This window comes from Sinocyclocheilus grahami, unplaced genomic scaffold (genome assembly GCF_001515645.1).
Source record: "Sinocyclocheilus grahami isolate Dianchi unplaced genomic scaffold, SAMN03320097.WGS_v1.1 scaffold344.1, whole genome shotgun sequence".
In the NCBI taxonomy this organism is placed as follows: domain Eukaryota; kingdom Metazoa; phylum Chordata; class Actinopteri; order Cypriniformes; family Cyprinidae; genus Sinocyclocheilus; species Sinocyclocheilus grahami.
This window is the reverse complement of record NW_015505523.1, coordinates 2,692,841-2,704,259: the sequence shown is the minus strand read 5'-3', so window position 1 is coordinate 2,704,259 and position 11,419 is coordinate 2,692,841. Positions and strand designations below refer to the sequence as shown.

The window sequence follows — 11,419 nt, the reverse complement described above, 5'->3', positions numbered from 1 at the left end:
TGGCTTCCACAGGACACTGGAAGGGGCAGTAGCTGTGGCCTTTTGGTAGGATCCCAATTCGTCGGTCATCCGTCCCTGAAGGAGGGAACGGAGATGTCACGTCCCGTCGCCACATCTCCTGTACCACCGCTGAGCGGCCGGGTCACCGGCTCAGCTCCTCAGCGAAAACCTGAATATGCGCTGCATCTGCTGCCTACTTATACTCACGCTGTGATCAGCAGCAGCTGGATGCAATAATCGCATGCCAATGTGCTTTGGCTCATTTAGTTTACACTCGAAGAAGATTGGTCTCTCTAAGCGAGATCCCAATTCGTCGGTCATCCGACGTGACATCTCCGTTCCCTCCTTCAGGGAACGAGGGTTACCATACGTAACCGAGACGTTTCTCCTGCATGAAAACTGGGTTAGGAGATTTTAAGTATCCAAAGTAGTATCCATTTAATGTCAAAAACCACACACATCAGCTTTAAAAGTAATATATATATATACTGTATATATATTAGATCTTTTATGTTGTTTATTATTAAAATATATTTAAATTGATGCATTATTAATGTTAAATTAACTAAAGTTAAATTAGACTTTGTCTTTGCTAGAAAGTTCGAGCTTATAATTTTTCAAAGAAGCATCTCCTCTGTAACCTCTCATTTTGTGTTGACTGGAATTAGTTATGATTGTCTGTGTTTGTGTTCTGTACCATTAACTCTCATCAGCTAAATTTGTACTCTTGCGTCTTACAATTCCATCATCAAGTCAAACATTTTTAATGTTTATGTGTTAATACCATGTCTCATTGTTCTTTTGCATCTCACTACAATGACTAAATGCATTCCAGTACTTCTTTTCTTTATAACATTTATACATCAATCAAAGAACACATCCTTGCAAATCATTCTGACCACAACAGCCCACAAAGCCCATTTTTCTTTAAATGCTAAATCTGAATTGAATAAGAGATGTGTGCCTGTTCACAGCCAAATTTGACTGTAGGAAACTAAAGGAGACTCCATTTAACAATATATACACTATCGTTGCTCACCAAGGCTGCAACTATTTGATCAAAAAATACAAAAAATAACAATAATATTTTTAAATATCATTATAATTTGAAATAATTGTTTTCTATTTGAATGTGTTTTCAAATGTAATTTGTTCTTGTGATGGCAAAACCTATTTTCAGCAGCCATTACTCAGTCTTTGGTGTCACATGATCCTTCATAAATGATCTAATATACTGTTTTGGTGCTCAAGAAACATTTCTTATTATCAATGCTGAAAATAGTTGTGCTGCTGAATATTTTTGTGGGTTAATGTGAAACGTTTGGTTTATTAATGCATCCTGTACACACAAAATATTGTCCATGTTGATTTAACAAAAATGAGGCACACACAGACACTTAAAAGGAAACTCTTAGAGTACACAGCCTTTTAAACTAGAAAACAGAGCAGTTCCAGTCCAGAGCTAATAAACGTAAATCAGAGGTTGATCTTTCTCTCAAAATCTCCTCTCATGTGTTCCATTTCAGTTGTTGAGATGGTCTTCCCCATCATTATCCTTCCTGACATCCTTGTTGTCTTGTGTACCCTGCAGATTTCAGATTAATGTTCATGGATGAAGTCTGGCTTTGTTTTAATCATCCAAAAGCACACCGGCCTCTTTCTCCCCCAGTCTCGAGGGGTGCAGAAAGAAGTCAGGGATTTTACAGAGACAGACGCCATCACAAGTGAGAATGGGCCGTATTAAGAACGCTCTGGGTTTGATTGCAGCGGTGGGATTCCCAAAACACGGAACGTGCAGTGTCCTTCTACCGCAACCACGGCGTAATAGATTATCCAGAGCTAATCTACAGAAATATTTACTTAATCTGGGAATCCTCTTACCGGACCACGCTGTGTCAAAGGGCTTAAATCCAGAGCATTGCTAATTCGTCCTGTATCCTCACTCACAATCTGGGTCTTGCTTGGTAAAATCTCTCATAATTTGGTCACAGTACTTTTTTTTTTACACTTTAGCACAACACAAGACAACTAATATTACATCAACAAGCCCAGCAGAGCCAGGCACACAGTCAGATCAGTTTTATGTTCTGTTCACTTCCTCTACGACTTAATAGACTCACTTTTATTTGACACAACCTCTGCCTCGCCGTATCATATCACCAATGCTGACCCAGCTTATTTTATTATCATTTCAAGAAACCCAGTAAACCTGGCAGTGTTAAAACTGAACGAGCAGGGCCTGTTGGACAAATTGAAAAACAAATGGTGGTACGACAAGGGAGAGTGTGGCAGCGGGGGAGGTGATTCCAAGGTCAGCCCCAATATGAGCTATCCGGCGGGTAACCAACCACCACCTTGGGGGGGGTAACCGGCAACTTCAGTTAACAAACACCTCGGCTGCCATTGTATGCTAATTGGAAATAGTCCAACCTGAAGTGGTTTATTTAATGCGATTGGGACGTTTAAATGATTGGCGGTCAATTATAACCTTGTCGTTTGAGCAACAAACTCAAAACTGTGCAAATCCGAGTGTTTCCGATCTCTTGCCGGTTACCCAAAGTGATATAGTAATACACATCTTGCCGTAGGGAGAAAGGTCACAAAGCTAGATGGAGTATTAATGCATATCACTTTGGCAGTGACGGTTTTCAAACTCTGTGACTGTGCTGTTCTTTCTTTTTTTTTTCCTGTTTTTGTTTTCTTTTCTATTTATCAAAAACATAATTTATGTTTCAAAACGTTATTATGGGTGTATGTTTGCTTAAATGCTGAATAACATAAGATAACATGGGTAATGTTATTTATGTTATTTTCCTGGTTGAAGAATCCCTGTAAACCTAGCGGTGTTGAAACTCAATGAGCAAGCCGTCTTAGACAAACTGAAAAACAAATGGTGGTACGATAAGGGGGAGTGTGGAAGCAAGGACTCCGCCAGAAAGGTCAGTTCACTCATTGGTCCTTTCCCTCACTTAGAGATCCAGCTTTAGCACTTTACTAAAGGCCCTGTCCTCTTCTCTCTCAGACACGCGGCACAGCCAACGCTCTGTCTCCAATCTGCCATTTACCCAGAGACTTGTGCGCTCTGTCATCATGTTGCTGTCTGGCCCTTATTACTTCCCACATTACAAAATAGATGTGATGCTTGTGGTGTATTTATAGAAATAGGCAACGTGGGTTTGTTTTTTTTCTTCACTCACTTCAGTGCTTCTGCATGGGCACTTGGTTCTTCGCTTGCGCTTTTACAAATTATTGAGCTTTTCTCGCTCATTAGTTCTCATTCACTGCGTTCGTATGTATTTGTGCATAAAACTTGAGTGCAAACCTCTTTACTCGTAAATCATGCATTCATCAATAAGTTCACGCACTTAAGAATAAAAGTTTGAGGATAAAACCAGTTGAAATCTTATGAATGCAAAAATCTGACTCTGGATTCAACTGTTATTATATTATATTATATTATATTTTTTCATAAATAATTGCAACCAAATGCATTATAAGGTTTGTTTGTCATGTTTTAATGCAGTATACTTTCTAAAGGTGTAACAATAATAGATAAGTATTATAATTTATAATTTATTCATTTATTCGCGAGATCCTGAAATGCATTATCAGGTGCATTATAAGGCATAATTAATGCATTAAAAATACTTTTTATAATGCATTATACATAAAGGCTGTGAGTAAAGTGTTAACTACTTTTTATATATAAACACAAAATGTATATAAATGTGTGCATTCAGAAAGTATATAAAAGTCTATTATTAAATTCAGCGTGTTGTGATGTAATTGTTTTAAATCATCACCACAGTTGGATTTAATCATCATATTTTCAAATCCATCCTGTTTTTCTTGTAGTTACCCAAAGAGTACAACAAGCAAATGTATTTTTAAATTTTAGATGCATCTTAGAAGTTACATCTGTGTTAAACTATAAATAAGATATAATATTAATACACAAAGAGGAGGATAATGAGTATTAACATATACTGAAAAAAACATTAGTGTTAAATAGTAGCTAAATTATCTTACATTACACCAGAATACTATAATTATAGTTTTGAATTATGCTGATTTCAGATGCATATTAACTACATTCTGTTAGTCCGGTGAATTTATACATGAATTTATAGAAGTAAAAAGGAAAGAGAGATTCTCACCTTGCATTCTGGGTGATTTTTAACACGTTTTATGGACAATGCATTTGTATACATATAAAATCAATATAATTTCAAAAATGAAAAGAATGAAAATATGAGTAGTAGTTGTTTTGTGCTATTTTCTCTTCATGGTATCCGCTTTCTCCTAAACTCCTCCTCATAACAACAGCGACATATAAAACCTAAAGCCACCCATCTATCTCAGCACGAGTAAATGGCAGTCTGGAGAGAAAAGTGTTGCCATGAAATGCCCTCTAACTGGATTGCTCCTCCCCTTAAGAGTCCTTCAATGCTGTCTCTGTCCAAAGACAATGTGCATGCCAATGGATGAGACCTCAATACGGTCGCCAAACAGATGCATGTCATTGACTCCCACCACCCCTGACATGACGTCTCTGCCACCAGAGACAGAAAGAGATGCCAAAGGCTCTCAGTTATGACCTTTGGACGAGAAACCTTAAAACACAGAATCAAGAAATTTTATAAACAAGACCTGCTTGGTTATACACAGTGGTGGCCAAAATGATTAGAACTAGTATTGTCACCAGCTTAGAAATGGTTTTAAGTCAGTTATTTCTATCTTTTGCTGTAGTGTGTCAGTAGGAAATATCAGTTTGCATTTCCAAACATTCATTTTATCATTAATTGTAATAATCCAGCGAGATTTTTGACAACAGCCAGTGCTCCACACAGAGATCTGATCTCAACGTCATCCAGTCTGTCTGGAATGACATGAAGAAACGGAACAAACTGAGACAGACTAAATCCAGAAGAACTGTGGCAACGTCTCCAAGATGCTTCAAGAAACCTACCTGTAAAGCTACCTGAAAAACTATGTGCAAGTGCACCGAGGGCAAAAGCTGCTTTAAATGCAAAGGTTGATCACACCAAATGTTGATTTAATTTAGTTAATATAAGTTAATTGATAAAGAAAATCTATTTATGACCTTATTTTTGACAGCATCCTCATTTTAGAGCATTTTTACACAAGTGCCTAAAACTGTAGTACTGTAGCTTTACAGATAGGTTTCTTGAAGCATCTTGGAGACGTTGCCACAGTTCTTCTGGATTTAGTCTGCCTCAGTTTGTTCTGTTTTTTCATGTCATTTCAGACAGACTGGATGACGATGAGATCAGATCTCTGTGTGGAGCACTGGCTGTTGTCAGACTCCTTGTGCAAACAAAAATCTCACTGGATTATTACAATTAATGGCAAAATGAATGTTTGGAAATGTAAACTGATATTTCCTACTGACACACTACAGCAAAATATAGAAATAACGGACTTAAACCCATTTTTTAGCTGGTGAAAATACTAGTGTTCTAATCATTTTGGCCACCACTGTACCTGCATGGTTTAAATAAAGCACTATATATTTTATATAGAGGTATGGATATAGTTCAAATGTAAAAAGTGAGATTTATTTATTTGATTGATATTTTATTATAAAATTTTATTTTTTTATATTTATAATGCTTTGTTAAACATTAAACCACTATGCAGAGACAGCCAGAATTTATTGAAAGATTAATGTTTGTTCCAAGCTTGCAACTGACGCATGCATTTGCATGATTTAAGCAGTTCTTTTTTTATTGCCGAGTCATTTTATATACTGCGACAGAATGAATATTATGAGTTATCAATTTAAATATATAGTGAATGAATAAGTATCTAGATTTTGTTTATGTGTACATTATGTCTTAGATCTGTAAATATAATTTTGTTTGTTTATTGATTAGCTGTACTAGAAAGAGATAATGTGTGTTTGTTGCTCTCCTGTAGATGTGTGTTTATGTGTTTGTGTGACAGATCTCAGTGCGAGTGTTTGATTGTCGTCTCTGCTCTGCAGGATAAGACCAGCGCTCTGAGCCTCAGTAATGTGGCTGGAGTTTTCTACATTCTGATTGGTGGGCTTGGGCTGGCCATGCTGGTGGCCCTGGTTGAGTTCTGTTACAAATCCAGAATCGAGTCTCGAAGGATGAAGGTTTGTAAAAACCATGATAATCCACCCCGTTCGGCATCTACAGCCCAGTATAGTGCAATATTTAGATCTGTCCACATTTAATTATGGGCTTTGTGTTTGGCACTTATAATGTTTTATAACTGCTATCATATACTGACCTCACTTTCTCTGGGGGATCTGGCAGAGGAACGTGTTGGCATTTAAGAGGTAATTGTGGGTGGGTGAAAACATCATACCACCCACTGCGCCTCTCACTAATCCTGGAGCGCATTGCTCTTGAACGCTTACAAAATTAAGAAGAATACAGTGACTTATATAGATTTAATTACCCACAAACCCATGTGGTGACTCATTATTTTCATTTAAGGTCCTTCAAAGGGAAATCTGAGAAGTCATTTTTAAGACATGGTTTATGAAACACATGGTGTTGCATAAATATATTTTTCAGACAGCGTCCAGGAACAGCAATTTTTAAATGTAATAAATTATCATGATTACTTTCCACATGAAATGGCTTAGTTACAGTTTCCTTTCATGCGTTGACATTTTTTATTAAAACAGGACGTTTGGGAAATGTTCGGTGGAACATAAAAAATGATTGTCAGTGTGGTATAGTGTTGTTTTTGGATCAAGTTCATTTTCATTGTATGGACAAAAACATACATGTTTTGCAGAATAAAAAAAGCCATACAGGTTCGGAACAACATGAGGGTTAATAACAAAATTAAAATTTTTAGTAATAGTTCGCCCAAAAATGAAAATGTGCTGAACATTTACTCACCTTCAGGCCATCTAATATGTAGATGAGCTTGTTTCTTTATCAGAAATTTAGCTTTAGATCACTTGCTCATCTGTGGATCCTCTGGAGTGAATGGGTGCCGTCAGAATGAGAGTCTAAACAGCTGATAAAAACATCTAAATAAAGTGTTATAAAATCCATCTCCTGTTGTCCTCTCACATCAAAATCCACTGGCATTTTTGTTTACAGTTTGTAAACAGTGCTTGATCTGTACGTATTTCTCTCCTGATTCAGAAAAGATGACTTTTCACATGAGAAAGCAATAATATGGATAGAGGACTATGTCATCATGTTTTTTTTTTTATTAAAAACGCACACCTTTTTGCTTCACAAGACATTAACTGATGGACTGGAGTTGTGCTGATTACTTGTGGATTATTGATGTTTTATCAGCTGTTTGAACTCTCATTCTGACGGCATCCATTCACTACAGAGTATCCACTGGTGAGCAAGTGATGTAATGCTAAATTTCTCAGAATCTAATGAAGAAACAAACTCATTTACATCTTAGATAGCCTGAGGGTGAGTAAATATTTAGCAGATGTTCATTTTTATGTGAACTATTCCTTTAAGTGTAACACCTCTAAATATTTGTACCATGTATTTTGTCTCACACCATCTACTTCAGCGACATGCCACTCTTCTCTCTTCATTCTTCAAGTGTTAATACATTACAATCACAGAACAGCCACATTTAGAATATCACAGCAACAAATCGTTGTTGCTTGCAGGTCAATTAGTCTGCATCAGCCCGAGCAACATAATCCCCAGCAATTCACTGAAGTGTGCTGGATTTAAATCATTTATTCGTCAAGGATGTACAAACCAGTATCCACATCATTAGCTCCAGTTTCAAGCCTACAGGGTTTCATTATGTAAAATTGCTACATGAGAGAGTGGCTCTGAGTTAGTGTGGCACTGGTCTCATCGTTGCTGCACTTGATGGCTGTTATTTTTCACCATTTTTTTTATCATGAATCATTGCCCGCACTGGCTGGAGCAAATCCTCAGATCAAATGAAATGTGTTTATGCGTAATTGAGGTCAGAGCTGGCGCGAACAGTTAGCCGGCTTCAAAACTGCACCGCATGTGCACTGTTTTGCCGTTTGTGCTGCAATGCCTGCGCAGTGTGCTGTCTGAGCAGCTTCTTTGTGTTTCTTTTCTCCTAGCAAATCATTGATGCAGCCATGCTCGGCTCCACACTGACTAGGATGGGCAGCGGAGGTGAGAACGGACGCGTGATGGCCCATGATTTCCCCAAAGCGGCACAGACTCTGCCATGTATGGGCCAGGCAGCCGCCATGGGCCTCAGCACCACTGGGATGTAAACAGCCATCAGCCTCTCCGAGATCAGGGGACATCAGGAGACCGATGGAAAGAGTGGGAGAGGACATGAGAGACACTGCAGCGTACCGCTCACCTGCCACTGAAGTACTGCCAAATGGATTCATGGAAACACTCTGGGATCCAAATCAAATTAGATAAGGAGGGAGGAAAATCACTTTTCTAATATTAAGATGTGTTTTTTTGGAACTTCTCCGGTGCAATAAGGAGACCATGCGTGAGATGTTTTTGTATGAAGTATCATTTTTGTCAAAACCGAGAAATTTCCCTCAATCTCATAAATTACTGACAATTGAACTGCTGTGTTTCCCCCCAAATAACAATTTCCAGTTGTGCTCATTTTATTCTTTTAATCACACATCTCTGTTTGAGGAACATTTTTGCCCAAAGTATTCTTCAACCATAGTTACATAATTTATCAAATAGGAATAGTTCACCCAAAAATGAAAATGTAATGTCTAACTTGTACTGTGAATGAAAATTGTTCTTAATGGAAACTGATTTTGAGAAGTTTTTCCATTGCATCACTTGCTCACCAATGAATCCACTGCAGTGGATGGGTGCCATCAGAATGAGAGTCCAAACAGTTGATAAAAACATCACAGTAATTCACAAGTAATCCACATGACTCCAGTCCATCATTTTATGTCTTGTGAAGCAACACGCTGTGTTTGTAATAAACAAATTCTCATTCTGATGGCACCCATTCACTCCTTTGGTGGGCAAGTGATGTAATGCTAAATTTCTTCAAATCTGTTCCTATGAAGAAACAAACTCCTCTACATGTTGAATAACCTGAGAGTGAGTATATATTTTTAAGCAAATTTTCCTTTTTGGGTGAACTGTTCCTTTAAAGGAACCTCTGTCTGCCATTGGTTGGACAAACAAATAGTCCTGTACTAAACTCAAAGTTTTTGTATGTGCACTATAAAGTGCTTACTATACAGACGTTGAGTGTTAATCTGGGAAAGGAGAAAGTATTTTAAAGGGATAGTTCACCCAAAATTGAAAATTCTGTAATAATTTTCTCACCCACATGCTGTTCCAAATCTGACTTTTTTGTGGAATGTTTTAATTTCCCTTGACTGTCATTTTATGGACAAAACAATTAAAACATTCTACAAAATATCTTCTAGGTTCCACAAAAGAAAGAAAACCATAAAGGTTTGGAACGACATGAGGGTGAGCAAATAATGACAGAATTAACATTTTTGGATCAACTATCCTTTTACCATTGAAAAAGTTATAATCTTCACCTTTAAGAAACAATTATGAATGAAATTAAATGTTTGTTTGATGTCATCCCATGAAAGCTAGGAAGTGTGCTTCATCAGTGTGTCAGCTTCATTGCACAGTCTACAAATGTCTTCCTTTCCAACCAGTTTGATTGGCAAGCCTCTCTAGGGAAGGTGAGTTCTTCCATAGGTTCGGAGAGGCTGATTACCAGTCCTGTCATTGTTACTGCTGTAGCTCACAGTCTCACCCTTCACTTACGAACACTTTGGATCACCGCTTTCCCGACCATTCTGCTCAATAGAGTCTGAGAGTTAAAGACGTCAGAGAGCGAGAAAAGGGGGTATAGGCTACGCAGCTCCACGTTTTTTGTTACTGTTTTGCTACTTCCATTCTGTCTTCCTTTCTTGGTTTACATGACATTTTTCTGTTGAAGTAGCTGATGATATGTATAGTACATCATTCCCACACTCAACCGTTAATGAGTTCGGTGTACACAGATGCGACAGTATCAACAAATTCAAGGGCAGCATGAGCACCCGGGAGACCGTCGACTTAGAAGCCCTAAAACTTATGTTTGTAATATTGTCTTTGTAATAACAGTTGAAATATTGTCGTGTAAACACCAATTCCATGAAAAGCATTTTATGGAATTCGGCCTAATAGCTGACACACGGACAACAATTGCTCATGCTGTGAGATTAATAGGGTGATTTAATAGCCTGACTCTAACAGTCCATTTGAGAGGAACAAAGCTCGGTGGCGATGACTTGTTTGCTTCAGTCGTTCATTGCTTTATGCTGTAATAAAATGAACCCACTTTTGGATACATAGACAGGCAACAAATGATGTCAGTAACTAATGATGATATTCAAACCTATTGAATCTTAAACTAAGACTCGCTTTTTGAATTTCGAGGTGCCACATCTGGCCTTGTGCTACTCTACCAGAATGGACGCGCTGATTCAAGCACAGAACGGGATGTGAGGTAGAAGATCACAATAAAAGAGATGAACTCTAATGGACTGATCATCAGAAACTACAAATGAGCACAGAGGTAAAACTGAATGTCAGTACGCTAAGCACAAGATCTTCTTTCAGCCATTCAGGAGAACTTTCTCTCCCCGGATGAGGCTATGTCGGGAGCTTTTCTCTGTTTGTATCCTTCCTCAATACTTTGCCATTGGACCTTCAGCGGTTATACATCGTCTGTCCTTTTTATTGCCAATTCCATTTGTACAAAATAGAGAGAATCAACCATAACATGACGTGGAACATTTGTGCTGACAAAACGGTGCTTTGTGGCCTTTGTTTTCCATTTGATGGGTTATTCGTTTGGTTTACTATATTTTGAATTATTTCTGGTCTTGTATTTAAAGTGAAATTCTGTATTTAGGTGTTTCTTTGGTTGGTTTTGCACTTCTAGTCTTAAATAGGGCTGTCAATCGATTAAACATTTTAATCGATTGAATCAAAATATACGGATTAATTAGTTGAATTAATCTTACTGTATATCCATGTTTCCTGACAAAGAAATAAAATAAATTTAAAATGAATTTATTAATTAATCATTTAAAAATACAACATTATTGTGGCATGACAGTTTTAAATAGACATTACACAAAGTGATTTATATATTGTCAGTAAGTCAGTATATTGTTTTGTTTTTTTCATATGATTGAACATGAGCACTCATCAATCTGTCGGAGGAAGTTTTCTGTTACTGTTTTTCAGCATTGTGTTAATTTTATTATTGCTTATTTTATTTAACCAGTAAAACATCTTATTACCTTGACAGCCCTACACTTCAGCCCTCCTCTTTTTCACATTCACCTCACAAAATACCTTTTAAAAACAGCAGCAAGATGTAGAAATCAATGTGTTGACAAGGAAATTCAGAAATAAACTTTTTCTTACTGATC

The 11,419-nt window shown here is 37.4% G+C and overlaps 1 protein-coding gene and 1 long non-coding RNA gene across 4 annotated transcripts in view; both read left to right on the top strand.

The window, feature by feature from the left end:
- Window positions 1-8,823, top strand: part of gria1b (glutamate receptor, ionotropic, AMPA 1b) — a 63,962-nt gene extending 55,139 nt beyond the window's left edge. The window contains exons 14-16 of one of the 3 annotated variants that reach the window (XM_016228835.1): window positions 2,825-2,939; window positions 6,008-6,142; window positions 8,090-8,823. In XM_016228835.1, coding sequence (XP_016084321.1) covers window positions 2,825-2,939; window positions 6,008-6,142; window positions 8,090-8,248 — 409 coding nt within the window. In that variant the 3' untranslated portion in view covers window positions 8,249-8,823. Of the gene's footprint in view, window positions 1-2,196; window positions 2,312-2,824; window positions 2,940-6,007; window positions 6,143-8,089 lie in introns of those variants that run through there. The other 2 variants (XM_016228834.1, XM_016228836.1) reach the window with 2 other exon arrangements.
- Window positions 8,824-9,426: 603 nt separating this feature from the next.
- Window positions 9,427-11,176, top strand: LOC107548219 (uncharacterized). Its single transcript, XR_001604449.1, has 2 exons — window positions 9,427-9,673; window positions 10,416-11,176. It is a non-coding gene; the product is annotated as an uncharacterized lncRNA (long non-coding RNA).
- Window positions 11,177-11,419: the final 243 nt, after the last annotated feature.